Source organism: Carica papaya, chromosome 2 (genome assembly GCF_054855325.1).
Source record: "Carica papaya isolate Zhongbai chromosome 2, ASM5485532v1, whole genome shotgun sequence".
Classification (NCBI taxonomy): domain Eukaryota; kingdom Viridiplantae; phylum Streptophyta; class Magnoliopsida; order Brassicales; family Caricaceae; genus Carica; species Carica papaya.
The window spans coordinates 31578515-31597513 of record NC_142310.1 but is presented as its reverse complement, the minus strand read 5'-3'; the positions used below and the strand labels follow the sequence as shown (position 1 = coordinate 31597513).

The window sequence follows — 18999 nt, the reverse complement described above, 5'->3', positions numbered from 1 at the left end:
ACTTTCTCAATTGATTTTGGATTTATATATTTGGCAAAAAGACAAAAAAAAAAAAAAAAACAATAATTTCTCAGTTTCACGTGTTTAAATCGAAGTTGATAAAAAGTGAGAATTAAAACCCGACTTTCTCATGTCAAGAATCGCAAATCAATCCCCTAAGATTCTGAACATTATGTGTAATATCTAAAAAAATATCAAAAATTAAAAATATTTTTGTAGATTTATATTTTAATTTATACACAACTAAAGAGATATTATAATTTAATTTTTTTTTTAAATAGTATCCTTTGAATATTAGTATCTAACAACTTAAAAATTCCCATTGTTGGATCCAAACCTACTGTAACTTACTCCAACTTTGTTGGGATTTTGACATCTACCTTTTGTCCTATGACTCTAATTTCTCACTTATTAGTTCATGAACAGAGAGCAATCTATTTATAATTTTCTATTGGAATTTTACAATTTTGGGCATTTAAAAAATGTATAAATAAAACAAAAGATGTATGGAAGAATCCAGTGTGCAATTCTTGTATGATTGAATACACCCAGCAAACAACAACGTGCTCGTCTCACTGATTATGTCTTGCTTTTGAAAGAGTTTTTACCAACCCTCTAGTTATCTTCCAGAACCAAACCACATTCATCATTGCCAGCACAGGTGGCACCGTAAGCAAGCTATAGAATCCCAAAGGAAATATCTTCTTCACCTGAAACACACAACAGAAACTAATCTTACCTAGGAATTTTCACTGTGAGAGAGAGAGGGAGAGAAGAGATTAACGGCTCATCGACTATAGACTATCATATTTTTTGGTATGCTCATCATCTGTAAATTATCATATATTTTGGTATGCTGATCTGCAGGCTATTTAACATTGGAGGTTTCCCGATATGAAATTTTGATTTAAATAAACCATTTGAAATAGGTAAGAAGCTTTGAGGTTGTAAAATCAGACAAGCTTAATGCTTTGACTATTTATTTAGCTAAGCTTTCAATGAGTGAACTGAACTGTAGAGCATACTCACCTGATCAAAATGGGTAACCATGTGGAGGAAAAAGAAGATGAACAAAAGAATCCTAGCAATCTGAAAACAAGACACAAATCCATGGAAAATCATTAGCCACTGAATCAAGTTTGGTAACGCTTCTAAATAGCAGGATCTCCCGCTACATCAAATGGATTACTAGTGCTTACAAATTTCACAACTTGAATCCTAATCATTTAAGCAAGAAAAAAGTTAAAAACTTCAACCAATTTATAGTAGAAGCCCAAGAAATAACCACACAAATTTGCAGTCAAAACGTCATCACAGACTAGACATGGTATCACCTGAATTAGACTTAAAAAAAATAGAATCTCAAGAGATTTAAGATATGTTTTGAACTCAAAAGTTTTATGGAATTTATTAAAAATCTGCACATAATCCAACTAGAAAACGGTGAAAATCCTTTTTCCAAAATGATAAGAAGCAGGCTCATGTGAAATTCCACTATTGAAACAGTATTTTTAAATTCCATACCTAATAGAATTTAAAATCCATTGTTTTAATTAAAATTCGATATGAGATTGATTTTTTCCATCCTAATATCATTTACGCAATTCTCCTAACAAAAAGAACTGTGGATTTCTAATATGAATTCCAAAATATTCTTTTGGTCACAAATTAGAAGGGCAAGAAAATAAAAAAATTTAACTGCATGACAACTCTTTTAGAGGATTTAGATGCATAACAACATTATAATAAATGTTTCTTGTTTCTCTGTTCTCAAACAAGCAAAGCAGTAGGAAAATTCCAAATTCAAACCCTTAACAAAACAAGTTTTTTAAAAAAATAAATAATACTTCAAGAAAAAAAGGGGGGACCAGCCACACAGGGCCGTATCTCACCCATCCTTTGCATTACATTGGCGTTGATGCTCTGGTTCCACATTCCCAAATAAATGTTCCATGTTAAGGTTTTTTTTTTCTTCGAAAATTCCATGTTAATCGCAAGTTTTATCACCAGCATGGAATCAAACCTGAGATGTCTGGTTTTATAGGTTGTATACATATTATTTGATATTATGGCTACAATGTTTAACGTGCTCATTCAGTTTAGCTTTTTACCGCCACTTTTATGTTGAAAAAAAAAACATACTTCTAGTGTAAATTCACAGTGAAACGTAATTTTAAGGGGTAAAAATACAAATGAAGTTTTCCTAATTCTTCCTTCACAGCAGATAAAAAATTAAAAGTGAAAAAGAAAAGGGGAGAGAAAACCTCCAGAAATTCCATATACAAATTATTTCTGCCATTGTTGTTATAATATTATGTTTAGAGCTTTTGCTTATTTTAGCTTTTTGTTGCCACTTTTGTGCTGAAAAGAACATACTTTACCAAACACTAAATAAATTCTTTCTAAAAGCTTGATTTCAAAAAAAAATTCTTTCAAAAAGCCATATTTAATAAAAGCTAATTATGCTTCAGTTTTGTGCTTTTCCAGCAGAAGCTGGAGCTGAACCAAATGGATACTTGGGCTTTGTTACTTTTGGTTTCTCTAGTATGGTTCTGGTTAATTTTAACTACTGCTCTGGAAAATATTACGACTTCTCTACTAAACTTAAATGAGATAAAATACATGATCTTTTTGATAAATCTTTATTCTTATTTTAACTAAAAGTACTAACCACTTTTTCCTTAAAACAGCACTAAGAAGTAATGCAACAGTAAAACGTTGTAAGTACAACAAGCAAAACATTGATACGATTATATTATTAAGTTTAGGACTTCTACTTAAATAAAATGCCTCATGGCTAATTGGATAAGTATTATATTCATTAATGCCAGTGAACCTAAGGTACACAAATGTTGCAAGAGTGAAATAAATCAAGCTTCTACTTACCAGCCAGCCAAGGAACAATGCAACACCGTTGAAGACATAAATTTTGGAGCTCTTCTGACCACCAACATCCAAGTACCTGAATGATAGTTACAATTATAAGTCAATGTTGACAACCAAGTAAGAATATCGAAAGGAAGGAGTTTTGTGACTCCACATTACCATCTTAGGTTTACAAAAGGAGTTGTACACTCTGAGAAGAGAACCATTAGTATGTACATCTGTCCTTGACCACTTATGACAGAAAGGAAGATGGAAAACATGGATAGCCCATGATGTAGGATCTGACCACAAAAGATGAAGTTAAAATGGCAAAGGAGTTTAAATGGAACTAACAAAACACAAATCTTGGCCAGTAAAGTAACCTAAAAAGGAAAGCAGCAGGCTCAAGGAACTTGTTCAAACAACCACTACCTTGTCAATTGATGTATTAAAAATCTCAGCCAAACAAAATTCAGAACCCGAATAACCATACACAACTTGAAACCAGGTTGAACTGTGGAATAATAATTCCATACCACTAGTTAGTAAAATTTCTCCAAAAAGTAACCATTTTATGCCTCATACTTACATACTCCGGACCACCTAAAGATGGATAATGCCAAAGGATCATCGCCAAATCTGACAGAAAATAACCAATGGAGATCTGTACAAGAGTGGCCAAAAGTAAAAAATATAGAATATTTTTACAAAAAAACAAGAAAGAACAAAAAAAAAGGAGGGAACAGCTTCCAGAACAATACATAGACAACTATTATATGTTTCTTCATGCTTGTTGCTTTCAAAATCAGTAAATAGAAAATTCCCAAATTCAATTTGTCTTTGATGCACTGCATGCCATACATTACATGCATGTTCAATTTCCCTTTTCCTTCCTATTTTCCTTTCAGAAATGCTTCTAATTCAAGTAGTAGAAGCAGGGAAGTAAAAGAAAACACTTCTCAGTATGTAACTTAAATAAGTATATCACTAGGCAGTAGTCTGACTGGTTAATATTTGCCCACATCTTAAGGGGAATTCTCAAAGTGTAGGGTTCTATAACCATTTACACGGGTTTACCATCCTTGCCAAATAAGCAAAAGAAATTACAAGCTATATACAGATTGCAGCAATTCAGAGTTCATGCTACCCAGCTGGGAAGCAATAATTGTGACATGGGACAGAAACTTGGCCTTCTTGAAAGTAGAGTAATTGTGTAACTGACATTCTTGAATAAACTAAGCCTTTGTGTGTTGTCAAGGTAGAGGGTAAAAATTAATATAAAACTTTAAAAACCACTTCTTCTTTCTGAAAATAAGTTTTACCCCCAATATAGTCTCTGACAGAGTTGATGTTCTATTGACAGTTAAATCATCAAGAGAGTTCTCGCTGAAAAGATCTGAAAATAATAGTAGGTATAAAGAAGCCACTGCTACAACAAGTGCATGAAAAGTTGAGAAACCCCTGCACAGCAAGAGCCATTAATGTTTATTTGGTCCATCCAGAATCTGACCGTCAGTAAATAGTCAATTTGAAAAAGAACATCACCTATTGTTCCATTCTATTTTTTCTGCATCCCGCAGTTTTCCATATACTCTGAAGCACAGAAAACTTACCAAACCTGTCAATTCATAAACCTTCAAGGACAAAATACAATTAGTTGGCTACTAAGGACACAAAAATATCTAATAAACAATGAGGAGCTTTGTTTAAGACAGAAGTCTGAGAAAGCAGGAATTGAATATAACAAGCTATGGCCATAAAGCATATGCACTAGCAGGATCCTAACAAAACTAAAAATTCATTTCTTTTGTTGAATTGCATGGAACTAAATCAAAAGATTATCTTCAATGCATTCTTAGCTAAACAATAATAACTGTTATTGCCTATCATTTTCACAAAATAAAGCCAACCATTAACTTCGATCAGAAGCCAAGTAAATCCACGCAGAACAAAATAAAAAACTCAATGACAGTCACTACTAAAAGAAAGAATGTCTTCAAAGGTATTCACAGTATTAGCTGTCTCATACATAATAGCTAAAATAGCAGTTATTTTCTGTTCCCATAATTTCAATATAACAGAAAAAAAGGCCTTTCTTCCAAGAATCAGGGAGAACATGAAAAAAGAGCAAGACTAAAAAAGGCCTTTCGGTTCCCAAAGGTAACGTTGTGACACATTTTATAAGAAATCTTAATTTTCCCTCAACCAAATAGAGAAATTTGTCATACCAAATCTGTCTTATTCCCACTCTGGCCTCTTTTGCTACGTCTTGAATAAATTGAAGTAACAACAGTCTTGATAATTCCTGTGCTTTCAAGCTCTCACCCAACACTGCATACACTCATCTTCTTCACACTCAACCCAACCCTTGTTTTCTCATCCTGTTGAGCATTTGCAGGGGATCTTGAGACCATCACGGTCCATGCAATGCATTAAATTCAGGAGAACTTCCTTTCAGTAAAACCTTAGGTACTTTGGATATCTTCATCCTGGCCTAAGTAATGAAAACATTGTTAGAGATATTCAGACTATCAACATTGCGACCTATGTTGTTTAGGTATCCTCATCTTTGCTCTAGAAAAAAGAACCTTCTCCAGTAGCAAATAATGCAATAGCCACAAAACCTACCATCAAGCTTAACCAGATGAGCATCAAACTTTGATTCACAACCTCCCTAAAGCAGTAAATAATTCCTCTAGTCCTCCAAACAATAAGAGAATGAAGCTTTAGTTATCCATAAACACAAAATAGCTCCAAGCCATTAAATTAATTAAACAGGTACTACCATGCTAAGAAGCACTAAGGACATATTTTCTCAACTACTCTACCTCAATAATATTATTTTCCTTTATTTTACAATTGATTAGTGTTTGTTAACAGAAAAATTCTTACAACTCAGAAGCTTAACAAATAAACATTATTTGGATGTTCCAAAAACTGAAATTGAAAATGAACGTATTCTGTAAAGAATTGAAAGTTTTATCATGCAGCCAAAAGCAGATCTCTACGTTTTTCTTTTTTTGGAATTCCTAAAGAAACTCTTCAGTCCGCTAATCCTTAACAGGTATAGGATCCAATTCTAGTGGTCTGGGGTAGTAGGTACAACCTTGCTCAAACAAAGAAAAAGAATAAATAACAACAATTTTTATCGACAATAACGCAGGCTGCAGTCTGAGGCTAGATTCTTAAGAAATGCAAGAAGAAACATACAGCGCCGGATGACAATTAGCAAATGGACTCACAATTTTGCACATGATGATACCAGAAAAGACAGACGCTAGCCAGAGAAGTAGTTTGCTGGGGTCATGGATGAACATAAAACCAGTAGGGGAAGGCAAGTCCGTCATAATGCGGCGTCAAAATAACAATGGCAGCCAAACCAAACTGCAGCAGTAACACCATATAAACATAATCGAAATCAAAACTTGAATAAACTTTTACAACACTGCACCAGCAAGTAAAACTTCTGCTGTCCTTCTGAAGATATGAGCATCGATTAACAAAGCTAAGTAGACTACAGCGAGAGTTTACTAAAAAGGAAATAGGGAAAGCTGAAAAGATAAACCTCGCAGCACGTAAGAAAAATTTAGGATAATGAAAAGAGCGGCAGAACGGGAACGAAGCAATCAGAAGAGATCAAATTAATATATTGAAGAAGAAGAAAAGGAAAATAATAAGAATAAGAATAAGAATAAAGGAGGGGTGACCAATTGGCGTCTCATCTCATATCATAAGATAATAGCAGAAAGAAGAGAAAGGAATAAAGAAGAATAGGTTTACCTCACTTTTTGAGGAGTCGACTGAGATTGCAGGAGAATTATCTTGAATACTACGGCTTATCGATTTCAATCTGCAAACAGATAGGCTCCAAGAAATCTCAGAGAATCCAAAAGCATTACACAACCCGTGGGCGGAGCCGCGGAATGTGAAAAAAAAAAAAAAAAAGAGAATGTTGAAGTGTTTGGACCATTAGAATACAAAACAGATGAGAGAAGAGTACGAAGGCGTACCTTTTAACACGAACCAGACAACTAGCCCACTCTGTTTGTCAGTCGTCACGAGCGGCCCGTTTCATTTGGTAGTTGGGCTGATAAATTAAAATAATAACTTAATGTTTTTTTATAAATTAAAATATGTATTTACTTACTAAGGCTGACCATTAGCCATTAGCCATTATTATTTTTAATCCAAAAATTATTATTTTTTATTGATTAACAAGTCAATATCAAGTACACCTCCCTAATGTAATGATAGTCTCAAAATTTATTTTTATTTTTAAATAATTAAACAGGTTTTGAGTAAAATCTGGAGAATATTCAAAAATATTTTATTCATATTTTTAGGCAGAAATACTTTTATATGCGCTTCTAATATATTTATATTAATTTTTGTACCAACGTCAGGATGATATCAGGTAAATACATAATTTGAAATATATAAATTAAAATATATATATATATATATATAGAGAAAGAGAGAGAGAGAATAGTATATGATGTATATATATTTAAATTAATTAATTAATTTGGTAATGAAATATTTAAAACAACCACCAAACTTGTTGCGCAAGCCCTGCATTGAGTTATAGAGCAACAACTCATTCAAAATATTACATTAAACTGTTAAATGTATTTTTTTTTTTTTTAGCAAAGTTACATATAAAAATTTTATCTAATTTTTATTTACTTTATACCTTCTATTTTACTCCCTTCTACTATATATATATATATATATATATATCTACGCCTTACAAATTTTGAAGAAAACGCCGCACGTGCACCCATCACTTTCTTCCGTTTATATAAGTTTCTTCAATTTCCAAACCAAACTCCACCATTTTTGTTCTCTCTCTCTCTCTCTCTCTCTCTCTCTCTCTCTCTCTCTCTCTCTGTGCAAGCAACCCACAGATTAATCACAGAGAGAACAAAGAGACGAGCAACAAGGGTGTCCGTTGACGCTAATTCTGATTTTCCTCTCGGCTACTCTTGCCGAGATGCTTCGTCATCAAGAACCTCAAATCTGAGCCCCAACAGTTTACCGACGATGATCTCGATGTTGCCCGCAACGATTTTTCGGACTCCACCGCCCGCTTCTACAAGTTTTTGATTCTCTCTGCATTTTCTTGGGTTTCATGTCTCCTTCCTTTTTGTGGGAGTTTTAATTTTCTTGAATTAATAATGTTTAGAATTTTCTTCTTTTGAGTAATAATTTATATAATTATGGGCCGGCTTTAAAGTCTTGATCTTGAACGTGTGTTGATATGGCAAGTGGTCGGTATTTATGGAGGCATCTGGGTTCTTCTCCAAAGTCGTCTTGATCTTTTTCCTCATTCGCATTCTAATTCATTTCTTGGTAGCCTCAAGAAAAATAATCACGCTTTAGCTTCGGAGGTGGTGGTGTTAATTGATGATTCTTGTCGGTATATACTCTGTAATTTCAGATTGATCAGCAAATACGCATGTTGCTGTTGTTGCTGCTGGTGAAAAGACATGAACTATAAAATCTCTGTATAGATTTTGGATTTGGAGGAAGTGCAACAATTTTATGATGTTCTATTTGGAGTATTTTCTCAAGATATTTGGAGGAAGTGCAAGAGTCAAGGCGCTGCTCATATCATGTCTGGTTTACAGAGTCAAAGTGATTCTACATTTAAGTGTTTGTTTGTCGAGAAAGTTTTGATCCAAAAATGATCTGTTGATTTGCATCTCGCTATTTAGCATTCAACAGAAATTTCCAGGCGGGAAAAGGAATCAAGAGAAAATATCCAATCTTTTGAAAGAAAATGAAAGCAAACGAATTAAATTTAAAGGAAGATCAGGGAAGATGTCAACCCGATTTAGGTTTTGGCCCTTACGACGTGGGTTGATAGATGTTAACAAGTTGCAAGCGAAGAACCCCTTTCCCTTTTGTTCTTCTTCTTCCTTCCCTCCATTTTCTTTGAAATTTAGGGTTTTAGGAATTTCTTCTGCTCGATCCTTTCTCTTTCTCATCTTTCTAGGATTTTAATTACATCTGCTCCTTCCTTCTTGCCTGAATCTGCTGTGTTCTTTCTTTTTTCTTTATTGTTTCTTGTTTGTCGCTCTAATTCGACCGTCGGTACGTCGCTCTCCGTGCCAGTTAGAGTAAATGAAAATAAGATTCCAAGATTTCAAAAGTGGATTAATTACATTTTCAGGCATCAATTTTGTTCGTTTTATTTTTATCTTCACAGATTTTAAGTTCTTGATCTTATAACAATTAATAATTATATATTAATATAATATATTCTGTTATCAATATATTATATTTAATTTTAATTTTAAAAAATTATATCTTATATTTTCTTTTAAATTTTCGATTTAAAATTCGAGTAAACCGAACTTCAAATTTGAAAATTCTGTATATTTTTTTAGGTTAAATTTTTCTTTCTTCTTTTAATTTTATCGTAAAATTTTTGGGGTAAACTTCGAAACCAAATCAAACTTGTAAATGCGGATGGAAATTCATGTTGAAATCTAAATAGAGAGATAAAAAGCCACAAATCACTTTCTGGATCAAAACTTTCTCAAGAAACAAACACTTAAATGTAGAATCACTTTGACTCTTCACAAATTCCCAGTTTCCAATTAGCAAAGCGTTTGTTGCAGACAAGGAAGCAAACCCCCGATACTGAAATTCACAAATTTATCCAACCCAGAAAAGATTAAAGAAAAAAAAAAATGTCTCCAAATTGAGAATCATAACATTATTGCATTTCCACCAAAATCCTGAATCTACACAGTGATATTATGGTTCATGTATTTTCACCAGCAACAACGACAACAACGTGAGTGTTTGCTGATCAATCTGAAATTACAGAGTATATACTGACAAAAAACAGCAATTACCCACCTCCTCTAAAGGTAAAAGTGTGATTATTTATCTTGAGGCTAACAAGAAAAGGATTAGGATGGGAATGAGGAAAAAGATCAAGAGGACTTCGGAGAAGAAACCAGATGCCTCCATAGATACCGATCACTTGCCATATCAACAAAAACGTCTAGATTCCAGACTTCAAAGCCAAGCCAACCTAAACCCATATCAATTACATCACTTATTACTCAATAAGAAAATCCTAAACTAACTTTCAAGAAAATTTAAACTCCCTCAAAAGGGAGGAGATACGAAACACAAGAAAATGCAGAGAGAAATAAAAGCTTGTAGAAGCGAGTGGGTAAGCGGAAGAATCTTCGTCGGCAACGTCGGATTCATCTGTAAGCTGTTGGCGCTCAGGATTGAGGTCCCTGAGGACGAAGAGTCCGGCAAGAAGAGCCCAGAGGAAAATCAGAATTAGCCTCAATGGACACATTTGTGGCCAGTCGCTTTGGTTCTCTGTGTGATTTATCTAGGGTGCTTGCAGAGAGAGAAACAGAGAGAAAAAACAATGGTGGGTTTTAGATTGGAAATTGAAGAAGCTAATCTAAATGGAAGAAAGTGACGGATGCATTCGAAGCTTTGTCAATTTCAGTTGGCATAATTCTTCTTTTTTTTCTAAAAGAAAATTTCTAAAAAAATGTGAATGAGAAAATTCAAAGTGGATTACTTTTGCAATCTGACCTACCTAATTCCTGTGGATTAGTGTAGTGGAACGTGGAGATTGGAGAATTAGACATCAGAAATTGATAATGATTAAACGAACGTGTATTATCCGGCCCTATTATGAAATCTTTATGTTCTTCGGACCATCCGAAATGCTGATATGAAATGCTCTGGGAATGATCTGTTGAACTACTGTCACATCTGCAAATGTCTCCAGAGCAGCTTCGCCAGTGTTACCGTCTGCATATGTTTCATTTGCAGCTTTTTCAGAGTTGCTATCTTCATCATGTTCTCCTCCATTATCCAACTCATTCTCACCCTCAAACGTATTCTCACATCTCCTTTGGTATAGCAGGGAAGTTCATCCATGGAGCAAACTTGGGCCTCCATGTGTTTTGGCAAGCATGGACGAACAGCACCGTTATGTGCGTATTTTGTCGAGAAATAGTTCACAGTGATGTTCAAGCTGATAACACAGAAACAAAAAAGATCAATTACTGGTTTGGATCAAACCACAACTAGGCCAAAACTCGAGATGTATACTATTCCAGGCTGGAACGCAGGGCATTGTATATGCAAGTTTAATCTTTATTAGCAACTCCAGAAAAGGATTTAAAACTTGCAGCTTCCTGCTTTACCGCCATTGATTCTGCTGGATGCCGCCACACCCACTCAAACTGCAAGTGTCATCCAGTAGAACATCAAATATGATTTCATCAACCAACATTTTATCCAAAAAAATGCATTAATTCATTGTTACTATAAGAAGAACTTGCAATTCTGAATCAATAAGCAAATTTAGAATGAAAATTTTAGCAGTCTCAAAACTGTATTTCCTATAGAAAATAGTTGAAGAATAGTCACTTCCTTGTTTTTGGATTTAAAAGATCATCATTGTGCACCCCACAATTCACATTGCTTTCTATGTATAATTTTCTTCCAACAAACCACATATACAAAAACCTGTATTTCCTATCACGCAGAAAAAAATAAATATTTTAAATAAAAATTCATACACTTTAAATAATTAAGTAACACGTGCAGATCAATAATACAACAACTTTCTAACAATAATATACGAGATACATAACCTAATTCGAATCTACACCCTCGTTCAGAGAGGTGGAAGTATCAAACATTTAGTTAAGAGAAAGTTAGTAATGTGAAAAAGCGATTAAACATTCGCATGGCCGAATTTTTATTTTTATTTTTTGTTTGCTTCATGTTGTTTACTTAATTGGCTGCATATCTTTTCATGTCATCAATAATGAGACACCTTTCAAAATCTTATTCAACATTCCTTCAGTATTCGAAATTATATTAAATTTTATAGAATATATGACCTCGTCTCTAAGAAAATTCTTGTTTTCGGAGACGTAATTTTCGGTTGAACGTAATTTTTCTTTTACTCCTTCAAATAATAAAAAATTAAATGATTTGGTCTAACCTTATGTTGATAATTTTCTCTTAGATTTTATATCGGGTTATATAAACTTTGAGTATTTGTTAATTTTTTTCATTAATATTTTTTTCCAAAATGTATTCATATAAATAAATTTTGGATACTGAATTACTTGTTAATTTTTTATTTTAATTAAATAAATTTATTTAATAAAATAGATTATTTGATAACCAACGGTCGATTGAGTATAACTTGATTACATACAAAAGAGAGAGCCATTCTTTTACCATTTAACCCCAAAAGAACTCTTTATTTCACATTTAAAATTGTTGACAACAGGGGGGGTATAATTTTCATATTTTTAAAAAATTTAAGGCATTAATTTATTTTTATTTGGTTTTTCAAATTTTTTAACAAATTTTTAAAATGCTAAAAATTTTAATTCTAATGAATTACACATAATATTATACAAAACTAGTTAAAAAAGAATATTTTGGCATTTTCTAACACTATATCATTAGTTTTATTTGTGCTTAAAAGATTCCATATATTCTGAATTCACAGTTCTCATTTTCCAATAGCATGAATTTCACTATACATTTGATATAATTATATGTATTTAAAGTCTCACATAACCCCTCTCAATGTTCATCAACATACTTGTCTATATGAGAGATGTCGAGGATTTTGTCCATCCCTCTTTCCAAAAGAAATCTTTTAAATATTCAAAAACCAAAATTATAGTAATAAAAATAAGGTTAAATTGTTAAATTAGTTTATAAAATTGCACTTTTTTATAGTTTGGTTCTTAATAATTCTTAAAATTGACACTGAATTTGTTTCAAATGTTCTATAAAAAAAAAAAATTAACGGATTATTTTAAATTTTTTTAAAAAATTCAAATTTAATCTACTTAAATTTTAAAGAATAATTTAATAATTTATGCTAAAAACAGTAAAACCAGGCGTAGAGACTTACTTCTGTCGTAGAACTCTTATGATTGACAGACAGCCTCCATGAATTGTTGACTGTACGTTGACTGCAATATTCGGATTGTGAATGCTCTGTCGTATATGAACCCATCCAAACTGCCCATGTTCTTCATCTGAAACTTTAGCCCTGAATCATCAACATAATGATAATAATTAATTAATGAATAATAAAACAAATACACCTAAAAAACCACAGATTAATGTTCCTAATAATCAACAGTACCTGTACATGTGTGCATCGATGGCAGCTGGCGTGTCATTCGAGTCAACCAGGCAACCTTCACTCACCCAGCAGTCTCCACACGAGTCTAGTTCCCACCCTTTAAGCTTTCCATCCTGAGATGATTGATCAATCAGATTGTTAATTATAATTAACTCAGAAATCATGAATTAATCTTCTATATTAACTTACCTCGATGTATTGCCTAAATGTTTCAATAGCTTCACTTCCTTTTGTCTTTGCATGTCTAGCCTCTGAAATTATGTTCATTCTCAGTTCTACGGATTCTAAAGGCTCTTCAAGATCTTTTATCAGACTACCAATCCCTTCCTCTGATCCTCCAAGCTTCATCCTCACCATTTCGATTATAATCTTCACCACCATGTAAGCCCCTGTTTTGTTTAATACAAATTCATTTTTCTTCCTTCTTTTTCAGATTGAATAAACAGAGCACCATGCAGAAAGTTGACCGTGAAAATTACCATCGTCTAAGAAATAATTTTCTTTGAGAGCACCATGTCCGGAAGTTTCCATCATGAGATGTGTTTCGACGCCATCTTTGTTAAGCTGAACTCCCTTATCAATCACGTTTCTGTAACCGACCCGATACAGACAATGGTGACCTCCTCTGTCGGTGATGAATTTGGTGAGTGCCATGCTTGTGCGAGCATCGGTGACAATGGTAGTTCCAGGGTGCTCTCTCAACACAATGGCGGACATGAGAGCTATGAGTTTGTCGCCATTAATGGGGTTCCCTTTATTATCGACAACACCACTGCGGTCAACGTCTGTGTCAAAAACAATGCCGAGGTCAGCAGAGTTTTCGAGTACAGCAGCTCTGGTGAGTGCCATGGCGGTTTTGTCTTCTGGATTTGGAATATGATTAGGGAACATCCCATCTGGGTTTAAGTGAAGAGACCCAAATGTGCCTGCACCGAGCTTGTCGAGAACGTCCCATGTGAAGAACCCTCCTGATCCATTTCCAGCATTTACAATTATCTGCAACTCAAATCCAATTCCAGATTTTATCGTATGAACTGAAAATTTTGAAGAGAGAAAGAGAGAGAGAAGACCTGAAAGCCTTTAAGCGGGGTGTCGTAATGCAGAGGATGGTTGACTCTTTGCTTGATGATATCACGGAGGTGTTTAGCGTAAGTACTCATAAAGTCAACTCTGGCTGGCGGAGTGTTGAGAATGGTAGACACTTCAGTCAACCTATTGGCATATTTAATGGCGGCTCTGCTGCATATTTCTTCTACCTCTGGCGATGTTAGTCCTCCTTTCTTCGTGAAAAATTTTAGCCCGTTTCTGGTGTAGGGTAAGTGGGATGCCGTCATCTGCAATTAAAAATTCATATTTTCTTGCATCATTTTCATTTCATAAGAAACCCGAAAAGCTAAAGTGAATCATTTGTTTATGATGTTTTAATTTCAATTACCATTATTGAAGCATCGTATGAAAATGGAGGCAGCAATGTGCTCATAAAACAAGCAGGAGTTGTAGCAAGTCCCATGTCAAACGCCAAGCATCCAACACGAGACAGACCCGAAAACACAGCTACGCTCAGAGCTTGACCCGACACTCGGGGATCTTTACCGAGCGACACTCTAACATCTTCAACAGGCTGTCCTTTCTCCTCCTTCAATTCGCCGATAACCCATTCTCCGAAACTCTCTGCAATGGCCTCCACCGCCGGCGGTGTAAGGTCCACCGTCCGACCCTTTTCTCCTTCCAGTGCAACACCGCGAACATCCGACCCGTTTTGCAGCCTTCTAATCTTATCCATTTCTTCGTCAATAACCACTTCATTGTATTTGGCGGTGCTGGTACTCGAACACTTAACATGTATTGGAACTTTAGTTGAACGAAACGGGATTGAGAATTTAATGTTGTTTTTGTTTGGTTTTGTTGATGCGGACGATGATAAGAAGCTCGCTTTATGGGCACTGGTTTGCAGAGACATTGATGGTGTTGAATTGGACGCCATGGGAGTCGTGTTTAATTTTGAGTTGAGCTAAAGATTTTTAGAACCAGGCAAAAGCCAAGTTGGGGAAGATAAGAGTTGGAACTAAAATAAAACTGTAACCTTACATTCAAATGGAAAAAATATCTATGAATAAACTTCCAAAACAAGTTTGATTTTTTCCTTGTTTTACATATCCGTGGAGTTCCCTCTGTTTATGTTGCTTTCTTTGATGTGCAATTGATATTTGATACTTCTCCAGTTCCCATGTGAAAAATATCAATCTTGGTATATTCTAAGTATGTACCACATATTTATATATACATATATATATGTATATGCATGTCTGTTGCATGCAAAGTGCAAACTGAAACATTAAGAGTGAGTAGACATGATAACGGTATAATTTTGAGTTCAACCAGCTTCAGAACAATTTCTAAGAACTGCAGGGAATCATAATATGTATATGCATATATATATATATATATATATATAAAAGTTTTACATCCCACGGTTGGAAATGAAAATGAGTAGGTTACAATCTATTTGAATACGTTAAATCATACAATGTCAATAATAAAGAAGACTGATAATCAGTATGTATAGTTAGTGCGAAAACTAGCGAATAGTAACTGGGTATAGCTGACATTTTACAGGGTTGTATACATACACATATATATGTATATATGTTTCAAGGATCCTAAAAAAGCTTTAATACAAAAGAGTTGAGAAATGGGGTTGTGGAGATGAGATGGAACTGGTTCTCCATCTTCAAGGGTTTTTAGAAGGTCAACCGGCTTTTACCATGGTGAAATGGCTTGCGATGTGGACGAGGGAAACAAAGATTTCCCCCTTCAATATCCGATTCCATCAAACCGCTCTTATGATGATTCCCATTACCTGCCACCCAAAAATATTATTTTCAATAATAAATAAATTATTTTCAACCTCATCTTTTACCTTTTTATTTTTCTTCCCAAATTTTAAAAAATTCAATTGTGGTGCATCAAATATTTTTGCTTTCTTCAATGTAATTAATAGTAGAGATTTATATTAATATTGGGAATTAATCATGTTTTTCCTTATAATTTTTTTAAAAATAATTATATTTTAAAAAATTAAATAATATTTATTCATCAATAATAATACAATTAACTTCCTAATTAAAAAAATTAACAAAAATCAACATATTAATCCAACTCCAACCCACAAACTTATAATAACAATTATTAAGCTAAAAAAAAATAACAAATGTTTAAAAATATAAAAAGTAATTAAGAAAAAACCAATCATTTATTTATCTTACGACAGAAACTGCAAATATACCAAGTCCAGCCGAAGAAATATTGGTACATACGTACAGACCATATTGTATATAGTAAGAACACACACATTACAGTTTATGTTCTTCATAACAAGCATCTATAATAAGTTGAAGCAGTATCTATTACATCTGCAAATTGATTAATTAATTAATATGACCAATTAAGCAGAGTAATTTTATACGATAATGGTACCTTCACTTCCCAAACCCTTGCAACCAGGAACTTCAATCCATTCGAGTTGGATTCCAACTTCGCCGCACTCAACGTTTCGCAGTTTTAAGCGCATGTCTTGGGTGATCTTGCCGTTGTTCCAGACGACGCTGCTCTCGTCGGCCAGGCAGTTGTTCTTGCCGGGTTGAATTCTCTTGATTGCACACCCATTTGGTAGATTTGACAAACCCATCTGTATGGCTGCTAAGTAGGGTTTAATGTCTATATCTGCATCCCCCATTTTGTCATCCACAGTGAATGTATCCTTGTCATAAACTGTCTGCACATAAGAATTTCCACGGTAGTAATTGATATTAGTTTTAGCGAAGAGAATAATGGATATATAAAAAGGGATGAGATGCATATATGTGTGTATATATGTATTACCAAATGGATGGGAATATTAGGATCTGTAATGGAGAGGGTGAATTCATCATTCCATTCAGGATTGCAGTTCTTTTTCACGACGCGACTCTTCAATTTCTGTAACACTTAAAAATAAGGTTTAGTCCACGGTGTAAAACAGAAAGCAAACAAAGAATTAATGTGAAGTTTGAGCATCAGGAGAAAATAATTGATTGAATCATAATGGAAAAACTGGGTGAAGAACATATCAGAACAAGGCAAGGAGAAAATATTGGGTTTGGTATATAACAAATCATGTGAAGACAACCAAAAGTGATCAATCAATCATGGATTTTCCTTGTTAATGGGATTTTTGTAAACAGTAGAAATGGGGAGATTCATTTGCAGGTCTTGTGTGCTTGTTAAACCCTTGTTAATGAGACAATTTAGAGTTTGACGTCAAACCCAAAAAGAAAACCGGTGGGAAAACTGAAACCAAATTAGGGAAAGAAAAGAAGAAGACGACCTGTTCGCCCATGGTTATGACGACATAAGGATCACTGGAGCAGGTGTCGCGAACGGCAAGATTATATCCTCTTTGAAGCCGAATTCTGAGAAGCCCCAACGTGCTATCCATACCCAGAAATCACAGGAAAAACCCGAAATAATACAAAGAAGAAATTATCAATTTCAACTGGGAAATTTTGATGTATTTACGAGTAGAAGAAGAAGAAGAAGAAGAAAATGTTAATTCTGGAAGAAGTCGTGGTTGCAGACGTAATTAATGGGGTAATAATATATTAGATTAATGCGAATGTTAAATTTGCAGAGGAGAATTAGAAGACAAAAATGCGAGTACCACAGAAAAAAACAATCACCATCATAACCATTTTAAGCTCTGTGTGGCTGACCGGTGTTTCCGCTGCACTCTTTCTTATTTTAGCCTCTGTTGGGCTTATCAACAAACCTTCTGTCCTATTCCTAATATATCATTTAATTGTATACGTCAAGTTGTAAATAATAGTTTCATTCAAGGAATTTAGCCAAGAGTCATCGAACTAAGAAAAATAAAAACACACTCTCATAAATTGTTTTAAGACCTCAGTTTAATTTCATTATATTTAATTATAATAATATCCAAATTCAGAAACTTGTTTATAATTTACCTTTTGTATTTTTTACGAAACTAAAATCATCTATTTGTTCGTACTCGGCTATTTTTGTCTGCGAGCGAGCCGGAGAGATCAAATCTTGGATTTGATGACTGACATACTCGTCCGAAGTCAAAAAAAATCAGCTTCACATGGGATTTGAGAAGAATCACGATTTAACCAAATGGAATATTCTAATTAAGAAAGGGTTTTATAGTGTATATATATAAATATATATATATATATATATACATACAGTCTGATAACTGGGCGAGGCATTAATTAAAAAGGGTATTCGCCATTACTTCTGCTGCATAGCAGATCATAGGAATGCATGTGATGCGAACGTGTCTAATCAACGAACCACACAAAGGGGTGTGAGAAGGATATTTTATTTCAGAAAGCAAAGACGTCCAGGAGCCTCTCGTCAGAAACTCTTCCCATCTGCTTAAACTACGTATACATACACCTGGTATCAGATTACATCAACCGATATTTCCTTTAATAGCCACTAATGGGTTAGGAAACCCTCCACCCTTGAGGTCATGAGGAGACATAAGATGAGTTGGTTAAAATATGTTTAGAAGTAGGGTAAGTAAGTAACCAACTTGTCCCAATTTTCAAAGCCCATGGCTAGATGCTGAGGTATATTTTGAGGTATATCCCTCCCTCCCTCATCATATAACAGTCAACTAATAAGAAAAAAGAAACGTGGGTCGTGGAAAGACAGATTTATGAAAAGCATAACTTAAAGAAGAGATAAATTAAAATAATGGAAGGAGGGGGGGAGATGAGTCGTCAATTTCAGACCATTGAAAATGCAAATTAAAACTTATTCAGACATACATACATAAATATATATATATATGTATGTATATATTCTTATTCTTTCCCCTGCATGGAACATCATATTTTCCACGCCATTCAAATTTTTTTACAGCTTATTATATATTCCTTCTCATCAGCACC

At 34.0% G+C, this 18999-nt stretch overlaps 4 protein-coding genes across 10 annotated transcripts; all 4 read right to left on the bottom strand.

Moving 5' to 3' along the window:
• Nucleotides 1-252: 252 nt before the first annotated feature.
• LOC110823765 (TRAM, LAG1 and CLN8 (TLC) lipid-sensing domain containing protein) lies at nucleotides 253-6830 on the bottom strand. 2 transcript variants are annotated; one of them, XM_022054236.2, is made up of 9 exons: nucleotides 6646-6830; nucleotides 6108-6249; nucleotides 4411-4499; nucleotides 4188-4326; nucleotides 3455-3529; nucleotides 3046-3167; nucleotides 2887-2962; nucleotides 1030-1089; nucleotides 253-710 (listed from the first exon to the last, which is right to left on the bottom strand). In XM_022054236.2, exons 2-9 carry the CDS (start codon nucleotides 6210-6212, stop codon nucleotides 573-575), a joined length of 804 nt encoding a protein of 267 aa, XP_021909928.1. In that variant the 5' UTR covers nucleotides 6213-6249; nucleotides 6646-6830; the 3' UTR covers nucleotides 253-572. The 2 variants fall into 2 exon arrangements, with proteins under 2 accessions (XP_021909928.1, XP_088070201.1); XM_088214075.1 differs by lacking the exon at nucleotides 6646-6830 and having other exon boundaries at nucleotides 6108-6635.
• Nucleotides 6831-9574: 2744 nt separating this feature from the next.
• On the bottom strand, nucleotides 9575-10277 carry LOC110823817 (uncharacterized). The gene is made up of 2 exons (XM_088212273.1): nucleotides 9975-10277; nucleotides 9575-9936 (listed from the first exon to the last, which is right to left on the bottom strand). Exons 1-2 carry the CDS (start codon nucleotides 10190-10192, stop codon nucleotides 9813-9815), a joined length of 342 nt encoding a protein of 113 aa, XP_088068399.1. The 5' UTR covers nucleotides 10193-10277; the 3' UTR covers nucleotides 9575-9812.
• A 184-nt stretch (nucleotides 10278-10461) lies between these two features.
• On the bottom strand, nucleotides 10462-15163 carry LOC110823774 (phosphoglucomutase, putative / glucose phosphomutase). Of its 5 annotated transcripts, none has more exons than XM_088214072.1 (9): nucleotides 14475-15163; nucleotides 14110-14373; nucleotides 13519-14035; nucleotides 13229-13428; nucleotides 13040-13152; nucleotides 12803-12943; nucleotides 12485-12538; nucleotides 11061-11099; nucleotides 10462-10888 (listed from the first exon to the last, which is right to left on the bottom strand). In XM_088214072.1, the coding sequence occupies exons 1-9, from the start codon at nucleotides 15021-15023 to the stop codon at nucleotides 10618-10620; spliced, it is 2148 nt and encodes a 715-aa protein (XP_088070198.1). In that variant the 5' UTR covers nucleotides 15024-15163; the 3' UTR covers nucleotides 10462-10617. The 5 variants fall into 5 exon arrangements, 4 of the variants coding, with proteins under 4 accessions (XP_088070198.1, XP_088070199.1, XP_021909943.2 ...); XR_015817242.1 differs by having other exon boundaries at nucleotides 10754-10888; nucleotides 10966-11099; nucleotides 14475-15154; XM_088214073.1 differs by lacking the exon at nucleotides 11061-11099 and having other exon boundaries at nucleotides 14475-15162.
• Nucleotides 15164-15513: 350 nt separating this feature from the next.
• Nucleotides 15514-17877, bottom strand: LOC110823745 (protein C2-DOMAIN ABA-RELATED 7-like). 2 transcript variants are annotated; one of them, XM_088214071.1, is made up of 5 exons: nucleotides 17758-17877; nucleotides 17406-17508; nucleotides 16922-17017; nucleotides 16517-16814; nucleotides 15514-15899 (listed from the first exon to the last, which is right to left on the bottom strand). In XM_088214071.1, exons 2-5 carry the CDS (start codon nucleotides 17415-17417, stop codon nucleotides 15781-15783), a joined length of 525 nt encoding a protein of 174 aa, XP_088070197.1. In that variant the 5' UTR covers nucleotides 17418-17508; nucleotides 17758-17877; the 3' UTR covers nucleotides 15514-15780. The 2 variants fall into 2 exon arrangements, with proteins under 2 accessions (XP_088070197.1, XP_021909901.1); XM_022054209.2 differs by lacking the exon at nucleotides 17758-17877 and having other exon boundaries at nucleotides 17406-17724.
• Nucleotides 17878-18999: the final 1122 nt, after the last annotated feature.

What these genes read in the sequence shown, in the direction of transcription:
- LOC110823765 (XM_022054236.2), bottom strand. Translation starts at nt 6,212, where the DNA reads ATGACGGACTTGCCTTCCCCTACTGGTTTTATGTTCATCCATGACCCC. An exon ending in GTATCATCATGTGCAAAATT is followed by an intron (nt 4,500 to 6,107) that starts GTGAGTCCATTT and finishes TTGTCCTTGAAG; the next exon opens with GTTTATGAATTGACAGGTTT. An exon ending in CTTTAGGTGGTCCGGAGTAT is followed by an intron (nt 3,168 to 3,454) that starts GTAAGTATGAGG and finishes TTTTGTGGTCAG; the next exon opens with ATCCTACATCATGGGCTATC.
- LOC110823745 (XM_022054209.2), bottom strand. Translation starts at nt 17,516, where the DNA reads ATGGATAGCACGTTGGGGCTTCTCAGAATTCGGCTTCAAAGAGGATAT. An exon ending in TCATAACCATGGGCGAACAG is followed by an intron (nt 17,018 to 17,405) that starts GTCGTCTTCTTC and finishes TAAGTGTTACAG; the next exon opens with AAATTGAAGAGTCGCGTCGT. An exon ending in CAAGGGTTTGGGAAGTGAAG is followed by an intron (nt 15,900 to 16,516) that starts GTACCATTATCG and finishes TTTGGGTGGCAG; the next exon opens with GTAATGGGAATCATCATAAG.
- LOC110823817 (XM_088212273.1), bottom strand. Translation starts at nt 10,192, where the DNA reads ATGTGTCCATTGAGGCTAATTCTGATTTTCCTCTGGGCTCTTCTTGCC. An exon ending in TTGAGGGAGTTTAAATTTTC is followed by an intron (nt 9,937 to 9,974) that starts TTGAAAGTTAGT and finishes TTGAGTAATAAG; the next exon opens with TGATGTAATTGATATGGGTT.
- LOC110823774 (XM_088214072.1), bottom strand. Translation starts at nt 15,023, where the DNA reads ATGGCGTCCAATTCAACACCATCAATGTCTCTGCAAACCAGTGCCCAT. An exon ending in GACATCTCTCATATAGACAA is followed by an intron (nt 11,100 to 12,484) that starts GTATGTTGATGA and finishes TGACACTTGCAG; the next exon opens with TTTGAGTGGGTGTGGCGGCA. An exon ending in ATCCAGCAGAATCAATGGCG is followed by an intron (nt 10,889 to 11,060) that starts GTAAAGCAGGAA and finishes CTGTGTTATCAG; the next exon opens with CTTGAACATCACTGTGAACT.